General features: G+C 43.1%; 3 protein-coding genes across 6 annotated transcripts in view; 2 read left to right on the forward strand and 1 right to left on the reverse strand.

The window, feature by feature from the left end:
* Positions 1 to 7,936, forward strand: part of hdac5 (histone deacetylase 5) — a 31,745-nt gene extending 23,809 nt beyond the window's left edge. For 2 of the 3 annotated variants that reach the window (XM_028411487.1, XM_028411486.1), the window contains exons 15-28: positions 1,467 to 1,578; positions 2,191 to 2,324; positions 2,487 to 2,607; positions 2,913 to 2,962; positions 3,046 to 3,153; positions 3,230 to 3,285; positions 3,374 to 3,461; positions 3,601 to 3,720; positions 3,908 to 4,005; positions 4,201 to 4,319; positions 4,449 to 4,582; positions 5,501 to 5,582; positions 5,677 to 5,857; positions 5,940 to 7,936. In XM_028411487.1, coding sequence (XP_028267288.1) covers positions 1,467 to 1,578; positions 2,191 to 2,324; positions 2,487 to 2,607; positions 2,913 to 2,962; positions 3,046 to 3,153; positions 3,230 to 3,285; positions 3,374 to 3,461; positions 3,601 to 3,720; positions 3,908 to 4,005; positions 4,201 to 4,319; positions 4,449 to 4,582; positions 5,501 to 5,582; positions 5,677 to 5,857; positions 5,940 to 5,979 — 1,443 coding nt within the window. In that variant the 3' untranslated portion in view covers positions 5,980 to 7,936. The remainder of the gene's footprint in view (positions 1 to 1,466; positions 1,579 to 2,190; positions 2,325 to 2,486; positions 2,608 to 2,912; positions 2,963 to 3,045; positions 3,154 to 3,229; positions 3,286 to 3,373; positions 3,462 to 3,600; positions 3,721 to 3,907; positions 4,006 to 4,200; positions 4,320 to 4,448; positions 4,583 to 5,500; positions 5,583 to 5,676; positions 5,858 to 5,939) is intronic. The other variant, XM_028411488.1, reaches the window with a different exon arrangement.
* Positions 7,937 to 11,488: 3,552 nt separating this feature from the next.
* On the reverse strand, positions 11,489 to 13,466 carry pex12 (peroxisomal biogenesis factor 12). Of its 2 annotated transcripts, none has more exons than XM_028412103.1 (4): positions 13,231 to 13,466; positions 12,805 to 12,929; positions 12,172 to 12,707; positions 11,489 to 12,012 (listed from the first exon to the last, which is right to left on the reverse strand). In XM_028412103.1, the coding sequence occupies exons 2-4, from the start codon at positions 12,925 to 12,927 to the stop codon at positions 11,619 to 11,621; spliced, it is 1,053 nt and encodes a 350-aa protein (XP_028267904.1). In that variant the 5' UTR covers positions 12,928 to 12,929; positions 13,231 to 13,466; the 3' UTR covers positions 11,489 to 11,618. The 2 variants fall into 2 exon arrangements, with proteins under 2 accessions (XP_028267904.1, XP_028267903.1); XM_028412102.1 differs by having other exon boundaries at positions 12,805 to 12,932; positions 13,231 to 13,465.
* A 2,028-nt stretch (positions 13,467 to 15,494) lies between these two features.
* LOC114439996 (leucine-rich repeat-containing protein 15) lies at positions 15,495 to 17,128 on the forward strand. The gene is made up of 5 exons (XM_028412214.1): positions 15,495 to 15,587; positions 15,720 to 15,865; positions 16,129 to 16,297; positions 16,565 to 16,727; positions 16,821 to 17,128. The coding sequence occupies exons 1-5, from the start codon at positions 15,495 to 15,497 to the stop codon at positions 17,126 to 17,128; spliced, it is 879 nt and encodes a 292-aa protein (XP_028268015.1).
* Positions 17,129 to 18,559: the final 1,431 nt, after the last annotated feature.

The raw sequence follows: 18,559 nt of genomic DNA on the forward strand, positions 1-18,559 counted from the left end.
CTGCACAATATCACTTCTTTCCTATGCAATAGGATAATAATATTATATAGAAAATGTGGAGGAAAGAATATGCTAGCGTTTATCTTTGTGTTTAGCATTAGCCTAATAAGTCTTTTTCTCTGACATGGTTTTGCTTAGCAGTAGCGTCCACACACTCTGCAAGTAGCAAGAGATGATCAAAGTGTACAAAAAGCTTTGACACACTTACTGTGACCTACCAGTCAATCCCAACATGGGCAAAGCAGTAGAACACGAGTGCATCTGAGGTGACTGGTGGCTCCCTGCTAGTGGTTAAAGATGGCGCCCACCTGTCACTCAAGGTGGGCAATCTCTTAATTATTGCCCATTTTATATAAACGAAAAATCAGCTGTTTAATCAGGCATTTTGATGCAAAGGTTTATGGGGATTGGCAGACATTTGGAGCCAGCCTCAAGTGGTCATTTAAAGAACTGCAGTTTTTTTTTTCAAGCAAATCCATGTTTGCGTCATTTTTCAGTCCTTTACATTATGTCACTTATTTCACTGTGTGAATGTAAAAAAATCAACATTATATGTATTCAAGCTAAAAACATACATATTTCTTCTGTTTATAGATTCTTTAAAGGTCCTAATTCTGACATTTTAGTGCAAAATATTGCACCACTACACCTCTTTATGCACGCTTGAACACAAGATTGTTCTGTGTATTCAGTCTCAGTGTCTCTTCCTCAGACAGACGACTACAAAATGTTGAGATCAGTTCTGTAAGAACCAGACCATCTGTTGCTGGACTTTACTCAGAATAGTTGTGTTTGTCTTGGGTTTGTTGTCATGTACTGACTCAGCATGTAAACATCACAGCCAAACTGCTGGATGTCCAGTCAAACCTGAGCTGAGGTTGAAACACACACACACTCTGTTGACGCTGCAGAGACATCACCAACTGGTGACTCAACCACTGGCCTCACCGCTGTGTGTGTGTGTGTGTGTGTGTCTTGAGTGTCTGTATATCTTCAAGTGTGTGTGTCCACCCACACATGATGAGTCACCCGCTTCACAGCAGGGAGCACAGCAACGCTTCCTATATATAGACACTAAAAGGATATGTGTGTGTCTGCAGCACTTACTCGAACCTTGGAATTGCGTGTACATACACACACACACAGTGAGAGAGGCTAGTTAAATTCCAGGACACAACACAAGCTGTTGTCGTCATCATGAACAGTGTGCAGTTTTTCTCAGTTTGATCACATGTTGCACAGCACACATTGTTGTCAATGATACAATATGTTGAATTATAGTTATTTCAGTGTAATGACAGGGAGACTGCAGGGATTTCAATGTTAAGCTTGTAGTTCTGTGTCGCACACACACACACACACACACACATCCTCCTCCATCACTGCAGTGAATGGGCTGATCTCTGATTCATCCTTCTGCAATGAATCATAACTTTCCCTCTCTCTCTCTCTCTGTCTCCCATCAGGCCTTGCAGCAGCTGGGTGTGTTCCAGTCCTCATTGCCCCACAGGCCTCTGGGAAGGGCGCAGTCCTCTCCTGCAGCCACCGTCAATCCCATCAAGCACCTCTTCACCACCGGTCAGTGTTTTTTTTTTTTTTTTTTTTTGTATCTTATATGTGTCCACATCTGGCTTCTGATTTGATAAGAGTTTGATGGTGTCAGTCCGCCTACTATAAGCCTCCATGCTTGTTGCCTAGCAACAGAGAGCTGACTCTCTTGGCTGACGGCTCAGATGAACCAAGTGGAATGAATGAAATGCCATGAATAAAAAAAAAAAGTAGCGTCTCGTCTATTGTTGGTAATTCAATCAGCGAAAGACTCCTCACTGTTTTTATTTTTAAATTTTTTTACACTTGATTGCAATATTCCTTAATTTATGTTATTGTAAAAGTGCTACAGAGGTTCAGAGGACAGTATGTTTTCCATACCTCAAATGTATGAATGTAACTGTAAATGTATTTATTTCACTTTGGTCCCAAAAGTTACTGGCTGACAATATTTAAAGAATTAATATTTCACTTTAATAATAACAATAATACACAAATCGTCTGCTGCATGTGTGTCAGTGTGGTAGCCACTGCCATCTTGTGGTTTGTGTATGATACTACATGTTGTGGAAACTATACAGATTGAACATGTATTTATCAACATTTTTATCTCAATTGTGGCCGATTTTTTTTTTTCTTCAGGGCTTGTATACGACAATCTGATGTTGAAGCATCAGTGTGTGTGTGGAAACGCTCACATCCACCCAGAGCATGCTGGGAGAGTTCAGAGCATCTGGTCCAGACTGCAGGAAACAGGCCTGCTCAGCCGCTGTGAGGTACACACACACACACACACTCACACACACTCACTCACTTACAGACAGAATCTTGTGATTTATTTATGTTCTACTTTTTACTGCCGTCTTTTATTGAGTACTCCAAATGTGCACCCATCTTACTCCTTCTCTCTCCCTCTCATTGTGTTTGTGTCTGAGCAGAGGATCCGTGGGCGTAAAGCATCTCTGGATGAGATCCAGTCCGTCCATTCAGAGTTCCACACTCTGCTGTATGGAACCAGTCCACTCAATCGGCACAAACTGGACCACAAGAAGCTGCTGGGTATCTACCTACACTCACATCAAGGGCAAATGAGTAACCTGTGCGATGTGTTTAAGAATAAGTGCAATTATCTCATTACCTCAAGTACACAATTAACTGCAGGTACAATAAAATGACTGATTCTGCAGACAAATAACAGCAGTTACTGAAACTCTCTGGCTTTGGTGTAACTGTTGAAACCTCATAGATGTCAGGTTAACCCTTTGTATAAATGTTTCTGCTGTAAATGGAGTAAAGCTAAGTCCGAATTGTATTTGAGGCATCCCTATATGTATAACTTGATAAAACTGAACTGTCCTCCTCAGGTCCAATCAGTCAGAAGATGTATGCTGTTCTTCCCTGTGGAGGAATCGGGGTGAGACTGTCTCTCCTAACTTACCGGTCTGTCTGTGTGTTAGAGGTGGAGCCCTGGTCTGAACCTTCTGCCTCCCCTTGCAGGTGGACAGTGACACTGTGTGGAATGAGATGCACTCATCAGCGGCCGTCCGGATGGCGGTGGGCTCGGTCATTGAGCTGGCCTTCAGAGTGGCTGCAGGGGAGCTGAAGGTAACGCTTTAATAAATCCTGAGTGTAAAGTTAACTTTACATTTGGTCTTCACTGTGTTTTGTTTTTAAATACTAGAATGGATTTGCCATTGTGCGTCCACCTGGTCACCATGCTGAGGAGTCTACTGCCATGTTAGTACACAGATTATTTTAACAGAACGAGACATTTCACCACATTTGGCTCATGACTAAGAATGTTTGTGTTTGTGTGTGCACACAGGGGATTCTGTTTCTTTAATTCGGTAGCTATTACTGCCAAGCTGCTGCAACAGAAACTCGGAGTGGGCAAGATCCTCATTGTGGACTGGGTGAGTTGCCATTTCTCTGCTGACAGCGCTGCTAATGTTGCTACATAATCTGGATAAAATGTCAGCCCAAACCTTGCGTGCCTGTATCATAACATCCCGCTGACCTTCTCTCTGATGCCACTGTGACCTGTCACTGCAGGACATTCACCATGGCAACGGCACCCAACAGGCCTTCTACAGTGACCCCAACGTCCTCTACATCTCTCTGCATCGCTATGACGACGGAAACTTCTTTCCTGGCAGTGGAGCTCCTGAGGAGGTATTCACACATACAGGTTTAATTACAAGGACGCTACAATGCTCACTTCAATTAAGCCTTTAAGACTTACAACTGTTTATTTTATAGATTAATATATTAATTTATTTAGTACAGTTTTTAGTGTTTATTTATGTTTTTTATTATTATTACCAAGGCAATTGGATGATAAGTATTTTTCTTTGTGCAGGTGGGATCAGGTGCAGGCCTTGGTTTTAATGTGAACATAGCATGGACTGGAGGAGTGGAGCCCCCTATGGGTGATGTGGAATACCTCACTGCCTTTAGGTGAATATTGGTTTTCAAAGAATGTATAAAAAGTCGGTGGAAAGATAGAAAAAGATGCAAGATAAGGTTTCTGCTCAAAACTTGCTGCTAATGTGTGTTTACATATGAATATTATGTATATTATCAATAAATTCTCCAGTGTTGTGCATAGATGAAGTTAAAACATGGCCTAAAAAATGTCTGTTTTGTGTGTAGGACTGTTGTGATGCCCATCGCCCAGCAGTTCAGCCCAGATGTGGTCCTGGTGTCCGCAGGCTTTGATGCGGTGGAGGGTCATCAGTCTCCTCTAGGAGGCTACAACGTCTCCGCCAAGTGTAAGTACAGTGCTGGTTACCTCGGTGACCGCACAGAGTGAGACCTGTGATTGCTCTGCTAATTACACTGATTGCCAAACCGCTTAGAACACAGTGTTTCTAAACTGTGACTGCTGTGCTTGTTGGCAGGTTTCGGTCAGCTAACGCAGCTGCTGATGGGTCTGGCGGGTGGGCGGGTTGTTATGGCGCTGGAGGGTGGTCATGACCTCACTGCTATCTGTGACGCATCAGAGGCCTGCGTGTCTGCGCTCCTGGGAGACCCGGTGAGACACAGAGTCAGATCTTTAAAATGATTATTTATATTTTTACTGTAGCTGTAATTTTTAGTTTTTTAAAGTGTTTTTTTTAGGACAGTGAGACCCTGACAGTTTGTGATTAATGTGGGAGTTCACATGCAGGAGTTACAAATAGCATCCACATTCACAAGGAAGGTATCTGACTAGACACTCATCATCTGAAAATATCAGGTGAAAAAAAGGTTGGAAGGTACCAGCTACCTGGCTTAGGACGACTTCTATAAGAGCTCAGTGTAGTGCTTTTTTAAGTGCTTTTAAGGCAACTTAGGGTTAATTGTCTCGCCCAGAGACCAGTGGTGGAGGAAGTACTGAAGCTTGGTACTAAAAGTAAAAATACCCAGCAAAATATATACTTAAGTAAAAGTGGAAGTGCTACATCAACAATCCTACTTAAGTAAAAATCTTAAGTGCTTTTAAATGTACTTAAAGTATTAAAAGTAAAAGTACAAATATATATTATTGATTTCCATTGCATTATAAAGTATTCCTGCTGTAGATTCATGTGATGATTCATGTTCATCAGACATTAATGGATGGACCTGTGTTAGCAGACAGCAGCTAACTAGTTAGCTCACTGAGCCAGAGCACCGGCATCATGACTGAGGCTCATTATAGAAACACAGCTGCAGTGTGACACCACCTCCATGCAGAGGTGTCAATACAAATATTGAACTCTGCTTAAGTACAGGCTGTTTTCATAGCTCATTAGATTTGTTTACAAAAACACAAACTGAAGACAGCCATGTTGTTTTTTTGCCTTGCTGTGTGTATTAAATGTGTGGAAGCTGAACTCTGCCTGTTATTTTTTAAAATGTACAGACATTTATTTAATGCACTTTAGTGCACTGTTAACACACTCTCTCTCTCTCTCTCCATCTCTGTCAGTGTGACTCTATGTTTCAGTGGCCTCAGGAGAAGCCGTGTCCAAAAGCCTGCTCCTCACTAGAGAGAGTAATCGAGATCCAGAGTAAGACGCCACACAGTGAATACAGACTCTGTGATGACAGCACGTCGTCTTCTCCCTTTAATTTACATTGCTGTGTCTCTTTCTGTCCCTCCAGGTAAACACTGGTCTTGCCTCCAGGGTTTGTCTCAATCCAGCATCCACTCACTATTGGATGGGCCCCTGGGGGCCCAGGGCCAATCGGAGAAGGACGAGGCAGAGACAGTCAGCGCCATGGCGTCCCTGAGCGTTGATGTCGAGCAGCCTGGTTCTGTCCCCGACGACACAGAAACCAGCAGGTCAGCAGGGGACCAGGGAGTGTAGATGTGCAACAGCGTTGCAGTGTTCTGACATTAAAAGCTGTCGTTTGGTTCTGAACAGGTCCACAGAGGAGCCAATGGAAGAAGAGCCTGTCTTGTAGGAGGAGCTTAAAAGAAGAAGCACATGAAAACGTCACATTCACCTTCGAGCACCTCCTTTTCCTCTCCCTTCTCCTCGCTCTCCACGGAGTGTGCGTCGGTACACAGTGTGGAAATGTGTGGAGGACTCTGTGAGGAGAACACAATGAAGGCAGGAGAAGGCGGGTCCTGTGACAAAACAGGGATGTTTACCTTTCCTACTGGTTCATCAGCCCCAGGGAGGAGCAGACGACTTGTTAGCATCTCCATGGAAACCAGAGGGGGGGGGGATACACGTCTTGTATACACCTGTACACAGCACCACTGATTTTATTTTCGCCCTCCAGTCATTCTTCTGTCTTTTTAATTTCATCCCTTCTCCTCAATGACTGTGAGAAGCCTGAACATGTCAGACACCAAGTGGACGACTGGTCTTCTTGTGCGTCTTGCCGGTGCGCCGGAGTGAGAGAGACAAGCCGAGCGAACGTGAGGTCGCCTGGTGGAGGAGGGATTTTACTGTTCAGATTCAGCAAAGGAGGAGATAGAGGAACTAGGTGCCTTTTTTCTGTCCACACAAAAAAAAACCAAACAAACCAACCATCCAATCAGTAACCACAAACCACCGCCGCAGCACCTCAGCAAACCAACCAGCCGACCAGGACTGAAGAAACACTCACACACACACATGCTCACACACAGTTGTTCCAGTCGGTCAGTTCATTTTGAGGTCTTTGTTTCTTCATCTGAATGCCTTAGTTTGTCCTGATCTCACTATTTAGCAACTTTCAGAGAGGCAGAGAGAGAGAGATTAAAAGTAGTCATCATATATTCCACTGATTGTATTTCTTTGCCAGGTATTCCCATCAAACAGCCTCTGAAGCCATCGCTACACTCTGAACATCTCCTGTCAAAATCTGTTGAATATTAGCGGTGACAGTAACAATATTTCTGGTGAAAGCATCTCAGGATCAGGTCAGCTTTAGCAGTGTTCAGCGTTAAACCTTTAACCAATGAAACTGCACCACCACCCATCAGCCCCACTCTCTCTCTCTCTCTCTCTCTCTCTCTCTCTGGTTTTTTCACTCATCATGTGACCTGAGCCTCATCCCTTCTTTGCTAAAGAGGGATTGTGGCACTTTTTTTTTCTTTTTTTTTTTGAAACACCACAACGACCACCACATCCCTCTTTATTATTATTATTATTATTATAATTATTATATTATTGTAATATTTCCTGTTTGGTGTAAATACTGTCTTCTGTCCTGTTGCCCACGGTTACGTCACATCAGACTCAAGTGGGTTCACTTTTCTATATCTGTACAGACATAAATGTGTAAAAACACTAAATGCTTTCTCCTTTTGTATAAAAAAAGCAAAAAAATAATATTCTATATAAATATATATATATAAATATATATATGTAAACAGTGTTTTATCCAATCAGATTGGATTTATGAATTTATTCTATTTGAAGATTTGAGGTTTGGTTGGACAAAGAAAGCACATGGTCTGACACCATCGGACCACATCCTGTTTGTTTGTTTGTTTGTTTACAGATGTTAAGATGGATGTTGTTGTTGTTGTTGTTGTTTCATAGGGGAGAGCAAGTTCTAGTTCCTCTGGCAGGACCAGCGCTGCCCTCCTCAGGACAACAGCAACAACTACAAGGCGAAGATTTTAAGGTCAATAGGGTGGTCCAGTGATGATGTATTTTATGGTCATTAGGCCTGATCCACATGTGTCATTTGCCCATGTAACTCTGATATCTTAGGCCCTGTTCACACTGGAGGAAGTCAGTCCAGCTAGAGTAGGATTGTATCTGGATAGTCTTTAAGCTGGATACGTTCAGACCTATTTTTAAATCTGACTATCACACACACGTGTCCGCATTCAATCCAGCTTAATCTGGCTTGGTTGCGGTCCTCCAAACCACTAGGTGGCGCATCATGATTTACAGAGTCCGATCAGGCCACGGTAGGACTGCATGTCTGCATTCATTGTGAATTTTTTTTTGTTTTTTTTTTGTCCCGTGTTGCTTGCTCCTTCATTTTTTTCCGGTTCAAAAAGCAGTTTATTCCTTTGTAGCCCTGTGGAAAATAAACTCGGGGCAAAGCTGTCGTAGTTTGACGGTTGTTTACATGCGGCTTTTGTGTGCGACCCACATTTGCCACATTTGAACCAATCCGGCTAGATCTACCTTCGAGAGGTGGATTGAAATCAAGCTGGATTAAGCCAGATTAAGCCAGATTCACAGTGTTCACACTCAGAATCAGGATATATCCAGATACGGCCCGAATCCCGCTCTAGCCGGATTGATTTCCCCAGTGTGAACGGGGTCTTAGTCACTGATATTAATAAACTCACTGCAAACCATGCAAAACAAGGCAGGATGCCGCAGGTGGCAGCACTGAGCACTCTGCTGCTTGATGTTTGATGGTTTGCATTGACTTCATTAGAGACGGCTTTTGCTAGTCAGGATAAACGGGGTGATATGTCACTGTCGGGCAGACATTTTGTTTGTATCAAAGTCATTTTTTTTACCTCAATCCCCAGATCCAAAAATGGGACACGTCACCCGGTGTGCAGCGGTCATATTTCTGTTGTGAAGTTAGACCTTTTAACATTGTGGATTTTGGGAACTGACACCCTCAAGAGGCAGTTTGAAGGACTGCAGTTTTTGGCACTATGATAACAGGTCTGAGCAGTTGTTTTGGTGCTTGAGCCTGTCCTCACAAGTCAGCATTGCTCACCATCAAAAGGGCAAATAAAAAAAAACTGGACCACTGTACTGAAGCTTTCAGGCTTTCCAAAGGGCTGTTAAAACAAATGTTCTGATCTTTATCAGTAAAAATTGTGATTGGTTCAGTTCATCACTGTGGGGAAATACTGATGAATCACGTGAGGCCCAGAGGACGCTTCAGAACTGGACCATCCTATGCTACACAACTATCCAACCCAAATCAATAAACACTAGGATCCTAACTCCACCGGTTTTAACCTCACTTAACTCTTTGTTTCCCAGGACCCTTTGTGGTGTCATCCCCGACGCTGCTACCTCCGGGTCTCATCCGTTTGAAGCAATACCACAGGGATAGGACTGTAGTGAAGCGACCAGCGTCCAGCTTCAGTGTTGTCATGGTAACACAGACATCGCAGCTTCAGAGCTTTTTTTTTTTTAATCTGTCAGGTGGAACAGAGACAGTAGCGACTGATCAACAGATTAATTGATTTATTGACCTGTGTTTCCAGGTGGTTCCGTGTAGTCTGTTTGTGTACTGTTGTTAAACTCTGAGGCCATTTTGTCCATCACACCTGCTGACGGTAATAACGATGTTGTTGACTGAGGTTTATTCAGACACAATAGAGCGAAACAAGTAACCAGGATGGACGAGCGAGCACCGACTACCACAGCTAACAGCTCATTGTACCCCACTGAAATATGCCTTAATATATTTAAAACCATTTCCCACCCACAAAGAACAAAATGGCTAGCATCTAGTGGTCACTAGTGGAACTGCGGCCTAAAATGCTGTTACTGACATCACCGGTCAATGGGTGAATAACACTACGATAATCTGATCGTATTTCCTCTAAAGTTTGATTGTGCTTTAAAATTTAAGAGTATTTTTGCAGCGACGGGGACTCTGTGTTGTCATGGCAACCTTGTGTTTACTTCATGGACAGTTGTGACTGAAACATGATCATGGTGGTATTGGAGATGATGAGTTGACAAGAAAGTCTGCACAGTTCAGTAGCCAGGGGGGGTGAGGGTGTGCGATGCTAGCGAACGGTCCAATCACAGTTCTCCCTTTGCAGTGATGCGGGGGCTCTGGGCGTGGCTACTACAGCATAGCTGGGGCTTGGGAGTTGACAAGTTGGAAGTGGTAAGAACTCTTTGCAAGTTAAGAGGTTTAGGAACTCCATCATCCATTTGCCAAATTTAGTCCTTAAGGGTTGTGGTAGCAACATGAGGAGTGTCCTGTCCTCCTCCTCTTCCTCCTGGAGGCTTCTCCCAACACAGCTGAGGCCGAATCCCTCCAGCATGTTCCAAATTGGCCTCCATGCCTCTGACGGGTTCCAGAGGAAGCCACACCACGCTGCAGAGGAAACTCTGTGATCTTGTTCTTTTGGTCGTTATCCAAATATCTCTTCTTCACTTAAGTACAGAAACATCTGCAGTCCAGCTTTGAACTGTTTTTAAAATACGCCTTCGAGGCCAGGAGGACAACATCGTCCACATCTGTAATGAGATCTGGATCTCATCATATTGGGAAGTTTTAGCCTTTACTTTGCACGTTGAATTTTGTATAAGTAATGAGCAAAACGACAAAAATAAAACCACAAAAAACAGAAGGTCCCAAAACAGAACGGTCCTAAAACGGAACGGTCCTATAGGTCTTGTTGGTTGCTGCTTGTTCTAGAGCGCACACATAAGCACAGGTTTCAGACTGAAGCTTGATGAGGATGTTTATTTCTGAATAAAAAAAGGGGGCACCTGTAGATTCACTTAAAACTCTAATCCTTACCGGTGCTGAGGGTTTGTGTTGTCAGTCCAGAGGCCTCACAGCTTTACTGTTGTTACCACCCACCCACACACACACACACACACACACACATTGAGGTGATACGCACACTTTCACACACACTCGAACTATTTTGCTACACAACTTAATACTGTATATTTCTTGATATGTTTGATACTGTGGTGTAAATGTAGTGTCCTGCTATGGTGCGGCGTGGGGAGGGGTGGTTTATTTCGACTCTTGGGTGGGACGAGGGAGGTTCAGTATCAGTGTGACTGTCACCTTCGCTCTCTCTCTCTCTCTCTATTACCTCCTTCTGTTTTCGAGGGGAGACGTTCTCTCTTTTATCTTTCTCTCTCGTCCAGCTCGTGACTGAAAAAAAAAAAAAAATCTCAGAAAATGCCATTTTTGTTGGAACTGATCACAAGCACATTCCTGACTCTTCTCCGTCTGTGCTGTCGTTTTTTTTTTTTCCTCCGGATTATTTCCTGTTGCGACGATACAACATGTGTCTGGTTCTCGCTGACTCACATGTATATAAAGCGCATATATGTGTACACATGTGCAATACACGCTATTTGAGCAATCTATTACTGTGACTATTATTGATGATGATACTTGTCCCTTCCCTCTCTCTCTTTTTTTTTTTTTGGATTTACAGCCCGTTTGATTTTCCCTCCTCCGCGTCCTGATTTCCTGTTGATGAATTGTGTTGCAGGAGGTTTTAAAAAAGGGAAGTTGACTCTTGTGATTCTTCACACTCAAGTTTCATTTCAGGGGTTTGTGGACATTTTAATGAAGCCCTTTTTTATTACTCACTGTAATGTTGTGACGTTGAACCTAATTACCTGTTTCTGTTTTTTATTTTAAGTGGGCCTGTTGTTAAAATTTGTCTGGAAAATTCAATAAAGCAATTCACTTGGTGTTGCTGCTGCAGCACTTATGTGACAGTACAGAACAGTAGTTCTTCTTCAGTCGGTGTTTTTAAAAAAAAATCTGTTACGATTAATACTATTATTATAGAAAATACTTTATTATCAAATTTACAAATGTAAGCTGAAAATTGATTAGATCATGTTGTATTATTGCAGAATTTCTCAAATGATTAAGGCCACTGTGCGCCGAGGTCCCAACACGCCTCATGTGGTCTCTGGCGAGTAGATCTTGATGAGATGTTGCGGTTCAGTGGGATATCCTGTGACGGGGCAGCGTCGGTTTGCCTTCACATACGTGTAGATGCAGCGGTAACAGAAGACGAAGCCGGAGGTGGACAGCACTGTGGCGTTTGTATGAACCTTTCTGCACAGTGGGCAGTTCCTGTTCTGAGTTTCCCCACCGTGATCCTGCTGCAGGTGGAGAGGGGGTGGAGGAGCGGGCAGGGAGGTGAGGGATTTAACCGTGCTCTGGTTGTCGGAGGAGTACCACCACTCCAGGAACTGCAGGAAGAAGACACCCAAGGAGAGGGAGGTGGAGAGAGAGACGGCGACGCCCCGCACCCCTTGTGACATCAGCCACCACGCTCTCTGTGCCAGGCTGCAAACACAAGAACAATGCATTGTGGGTGCTGTACTGATTGATTCTGAAACTAAAGCTCGTTTTAGATTTGCTCAAAGAAAATTCACTGTCGTGACCAATATGTGTTTTTGAACCACAGGATTCAGGACAGTGGACGCACACAGATGTGGGGCTTACCTGCCATCGGGTGGGCTGCCAGTGTTGCCGAGTTTCCGCTCCATGTCTCTGATATCTTGAACGTTAAGTCGTGCCAGTCTGACCCGTGCCAGCCACAGCAGTGGGCTGTGGGTTTTGGTGATTCCAAACACAAAGAGCAGCTGCTGGCAGAAGATCCAGGCCTGGCAGGCAGAGTTGACATATGGATATGCCGCCACAGCTGCTCGGTAAAGCCTCTGACTCCTGCTCTGCACCACCCGGATGGAGAAGTCCTCCTCGTCCCTCTGCCGGGCCAGTGTTGCCTCCAGCTTGGCCCGTAGGTACGGAACCACGCAGAGAAGAAGAAGAGAGCGCCAGTGGGACTTCCTGTGCAGCCCCAGACGGAGAGGAAGTCCCTGCCTGCCAGAAACTCTTTTGAGTCCATAGAAGTTCTCCGAAAAGGAGGCGCTGCAGTTAGACAGGAAGTGGTTCTGGAGGAGGACGTCCAGGAGCAAGTAGAGCTCATCAAAGTTTCTCCACAGGAAACCAAAACGGGATGGGCTGGACTCTGCCAGAACCTGAAAGAGTCACCAAAAGAGGGACTGTCAGATGTGAATCACAAAGCCCTCACACACATTTATATATAAAAAAGGCCTTTTAGAGCAGCGGTCGGACCTTGACAGCATGTCTCAGCGCTGGTCTGACCGCCTCCATCAGGGATTCCTGTGCCAGGACCTCGAAGATGGACGGCTGGTCGTTGACAGCCGTGGAGGTGAGATGAGCTCCAGCCTCCGCCATGGCTGCTGCAGAACCACAAAACCTTTACTCATCTCCATCAAACTGATGGAAGGATTAGTTGCAGAAAACGTGTACATTTTTATCTAAGAAGTTCTAAGAATGAACAAAATATTAACATAAATAAAATTAAAGGAATTAATAGAAACAGTAGACAGTAACGTAACAGAGCTAAGACTAATCACCAAGGGGTTCATGTAAAAATAAGTTACATAATAATAAAACGGAAAACAACCGAGCAATCCAGATATAATGCAAGGATTCATTAAAGACACATTTCTGTACCCATGAGTTCAAACTTCGTACCTTCCTCTGCTAGTTAGCCGTAAGCTAGCAGGTCTGCGTCACTCCGTTTCTTCAGGATAGGTCGACATCACACGGTGTTTTCAGAAAAGCCGCTAAAACGCTGAACATTGCAGCAAAAAAAGAGAAGGTTTGATTTTTAACCATCTCTCATCTGTCAATGAAAACTCTCCATGCGAAGCGCGCTACAGTCCACAACAATCGCCACTTCCGCAATCTCTGCGTTTCCCCCAACGCCATGACGTAATCACTTACGCACCATCCGATTTTTTCTTCTTCTTTTGTTTCAATTTTAAAACTAGACATAATAATCTCAAGACTTTAAAACCCATTAGGAAATAACGAAAAAAATGTTTTGTATCGTTTAAACTTGCTCTCTTACTTCTTCTTCTTCGCCTTCTTTTTCTTCTTCTCTTATTAGGCAATCGGCACGCTAGCTTACAGGCTCATTAGCACCACCAACTGGACTGAAGTGCAGAGAAAAACAATCCTTAAACATGCCGCATTTGTAGTCTTTTATTTAGCTCTGTGCAAATAGCATTTGTAGGTAGTGAGGACAATAAACTCGCGTATATCTTTATACTAGAAAAATGACACTTTAAAAATTGACCTGGCTATTTTTGTTATGATTAGTAAAATTATGTATCTATAAAAAAGAAAATCTGTGTGTAAAAGATATAATTTAAAAATAAAATAATAAAAATATTAAAATTAAAATATTATTGGTCTCGATTACATCCATTCATTCCTAATAATGATCAATAAATTATTTTTAAATAGTAGAACACGCCTAAAATGTGAAACTTTTATTATGAAACAACATTTGATATGAGATGTCGATACATGTACAATATAGAAAAAAGTTGATATATATATTTGTACTAAGAGTGATGCGCATTTCCATAGGCGACTGTGACGTGCTGGATTTAAGCCAACAGGAAAAAGAGACTAAACATAAATTCAGACAGGAAAGGGGAACATCCTGCCAAGCTGGGGAATTTGACCCATGACACTATTTGGTTTGAGCTGAAACTAAAAATACGTAAAATGAACATTTTTTTTGCACAGTGTTAGCTGTCTTTATATAACTTTACATTTGGTGAACAGAAGGATGGATCCAGAGTGGTATTAACAGGAAACTAAAGAGGGAGGATGAGGAGACTGAAACATGATGATAACATCAGAGTGGATGAGAGGAAGCATTTGGCGATTGCAGAGGATTAGAGGATTACTAACACAGCTGACTGCACTGAAAGTCTCCATCAGCACCATCACTGCGTCATCTCTGCTGTTCTCTGTCTGTCAGTCTCACTGTTTTCTTTTTATTGTCATCAGCCAGCCAAGACCCAGGACGTATGTTAGGATGCAGCATGGAGACGTCCAGGTTCTTCATCAGAACACCAGGAGGGGTGAGTCTTCAAACTTTTGATACATTTTTTATCAATTAAATATATTTTTAAACATGATCTAAAACTGATTTCTTTATTTGTTGCTGATTAAAAGTGCATCTAATATTTTTTTATTAGAATTATCTTATACAGAAATATGGAATTATCATTATTTAGTGAAGCCGCTCGTCCTGTAAAATTTTACGTATCACACTCTTGTATTGTGTTCGGCTGGAACACACAGCCGTGTCCTCAGACAGTCTTACTGAATTTAATCTTTTATGATTATGTAATTATGTTTAGAAATGGAGGAGAAATCAGTTAAAAATGATGATACTGTTATATAATGCTGCATCTTTGAGTTTCTATATTATAATTGATAAGGAGGTATTTAAGTCATTTATGAATCAAGGTGATGTTGTGGAGTCTCCATGTTGTTTTCATGCATTGTGTGTTTTTACAAAGCATGAAAGGATTATTGTGGTTTTGCAGGAGAAACTGGGAATTTACAGTAGTTTAAAGTAATTTGTAAAAATATAAAAAACACATTTTTTAAAGTGTATTTTTTGAGAAATTCTTTTCTGTTTTCTGTTCCAGTTACATCCATGGACTGCACAACATGGCAAATGAATGAATGAATGAGTTTCTTCTTCTGCTGCCCAGGGAAATATGAGTCTCCATTCCCTGACCCTCCTCCTCCTCCTCCTCCTCTTCCTCCCCCTGGTACTTCTTCCCTCTGCCGAGGCCTCCGACTTGTGTCCGCATCAGTGTACTTGTTACGAGCACGCCAACCTGGTGGACTGTCGCGGCAGCGGGTTCGTCCATGTTCCCCGGGGACTCCCACACGGCACATGGCTCCTGGAGTTAGGAGGAAACAATATGAGCTCCATAGGGACCCGAACCTTCACTGGACTGTGGTCCTTAAGGGTCCTGGTGCTGACCGACAGCCAGATAGACGAAGTTCAACCACAGGTACCATGCACAACTGGGCTGGAAAAAGTAGAAAAAAATGTTTCTGCTACTGTTTTTAGAGACAAAAGTCATTTTTGGAAGCAGTCCAGAAAGGAAAAAAGTAATTTATTAGTCATTTCTGTGTCTTCACAGGCCTTTTTTTCTTTGTCCTTCCTGGAGAAGCTGGATCTCAGCTGGAACCACATAAAAACTCTTCCTGTGGACTTCTCGACCAGCCTGACTGCTCTCAAAGAGCTGCGACTGGAGCACAACAACTTACACTATATATCTGGATACAGGTACCTGTCTGTCTGATGGTGCTCTGCTATCACTCTCTGTATCAGCTCCTCAAAAACACCTCACGAACAAAGCCATCAACTGGCTGGTTAAGTATATGAATCATCTAACAGCTTCAGGAACCAGATATGTCCCTCAGGATTTGGAGGTGGAGACCAAAAACAGAGCCCCAAGAAAGTGACTATTAGTCTTATTTTCTCCAGGTTTCCTAAACCACAACTCCGACTGTCTCAGTGTATCATCCTTGTCTCTGTTTCCTCATCAGCTTTGAGTATCTGGACAACATAGAGAAGCTGGACCTCAGTCATAACCAGCTGGTCTCTGTTGGCCCTGGTGTGTTCAGGGGCCTCTCCAGGCTCAGGCAGCTCTATCTTCATAACAACAGACTGTCTGCGGTGCAGCAGGGGAGCCTGGACATGCTGCCTGGACTTGAGGTACATAGGTTCAGTATAGAAGACTAGCTTTAAGGTTTTTAAGGCATCTGGGTATAAAAAAACATGTCGTCTGCAAAGAAAAAGACATTTAGGAGCTCAGTATAAAAATGATGTAATCTACCAGAGCAGGTGCCCCCTAACTACCCCTATGGATCGGATGAGACACTATCCCACATGTTAAAAACTGATGGTAATTAGGACCTAGGATAGTTCCCTGTGGGTCCCCATTGTTGATGCCCATGGATCTCTGTCTTTCTGTTGGTGTAGGTTCTCCAGCTGAGCAACAACAACATCTCTCAGATAGACACAGATGCTCTGGCTCCTCTCTACAGCCTGGCAGTTCTGGTCCTGGAGGGGAACAATCTGCATCACCTCAAGTTTAAGACGTTTATAAGCCTTCACACCACAGCTACTCACATCCAGCTGTCAGGTTCATGAGTCATTCCAAATATCTACTCATGCTAATGCTTTTGATTGCTACTACTCAAGACTTGTACCTTTAGCTACATCCTTTTCTTTCCAGGAAACCCATGGAGCTGTGACTGTGACCTGCATCGCGTCTTCAGCAAGATCCTGCGCGTTCGGCACCTTCACATCGACGACTATCACAATGTGACGTGCCAGGACCCTCCGCAACTAGCCGGGGCTTCATTGGCCTGGGTGGACAGCCAGCTATGCATCGCAGAAACCGCCACCGTACTTGTCATCACGGTCACTGTGCTGGTCACCGTGGTGGCAGCTGTGGTGATGGCGGAGAGGAACAGAAAGAGGAACAGTGGGAAGAACTGGGACACTGAGTCGCAGACACAAACTCAGAGCCCTCCATCCTAAAAACGTAATGTGGTAACTTTAGTGACAAGAAAGCTGGCAGCTTTTCAAGATGGCTGCCACAGATGGAAACTTGAATGGACAAATTCTCCTTTGTCTTTAGACATCACAGACAATAATGACCTGGAGGACACCCATATTTTCGATCTATGGTTTTCCATTCTTTCCATACATACATGTTTTAATTCACCTTATAATAGAGTTGTAACTGCAACAGCTTTGCAGGAAAATGGACTGTATTATTACTATTTTGTTTCACAATAAAAGTCTTCTTGTTCCTCACATTGAGTCACAAATCTGCTGTTTATGAAACAAAATTACAAACGATTGTTGTATAAATAAAGTCTTTACACTGTAGATAATCCCACACAAAAAATTTGAATTCTGCATTACACCATTTGAGCTCCTATTCTGTACTCCCAGACGGGGACAGAGGTTGCAGTGTGGACCATATGTCTCTGGACTCCACAGAGGATTACATGCAGCTGGACCAATTGAGGAAAATGGAACACTGAGGGTCACAGTCCTATTAAGGTCACAAAGAAGGCCAGATGTCAAGATGATTACCGCTGGACTGGAATATATTTGATAAAAGTCTGTTTATAGAGACAAAGGGATCTGTCTGGACCCACAAAGCAATTTCAATTCTCCCCCCGTCTGACAATGATTATTTTTTTAAAGATTATTTTCTAATCCAATGTTGGTACTTTAGATTTAATTAATAACTAATTGAAAAATTATCTCACTTTTAATACTTTTAGGACCACATGTTGAGTAAGGTCACTGAAGGGCAATTATGAAGCTCAGTGTGGGAGGTTACAGCCATCATGGCAGGACCTGACAACACTTAACTTCCAGGAAATCCAAATATGGGCAAAGTGGATATCTATTCATCACCTCTCTAGTAATCATGAGCAGAAAAGTTATCTACAAAGACCATTAGTGTACCAAGATGTAAATGGCGGTCCATGGAGTTCTGTGGGGATTGACTCACATTTGGTTAGTTACTGCCCAACACTGAATACAATTTACACAGCTGGACTACACTAAAGGGTGATTATACTACATGGCTTCAATTAAAAACTCTGTACGTATGAGTAGGTACAAAATACGCATTCTCATAGATACTAGACTAGACCAGATAGCATCTTGACCGTCGTGGGGCTTAGAGCCTCAAGTGAGGCATTTCCGTAATGGTCTCAGTAAGCCGCATGTATCAAACATTGAACCAGAACTCTGCGACCTTCCTAACTGTAACCCTAACCCTAACCCTAGCTGTAACCCTAACCCTAACCCTAGCTGTAACCCTAACCCTAGCTGTAACCCTAACCCTAGCTGTAACCCTAAACGTTTCTAACCCTACTTTTGAACGTAACCCTAAACCTAACCCTAATCCTTGCCCTAGTTTTGAACTTGACTCTCTCACGAGAACAC

This window comes from Parambassis ranga, chromosome 8, assembly GCF_900634625.1.
Source record: "Parambassis ranga chromosome 8, fParRan2.1, whole genome shotgun sequence".
Lineage (NCBI taxonomy): Eukaryota > Metazoa > Chordata > Actinopteri > Ambassidae > Parambassis > Parambassis ranga.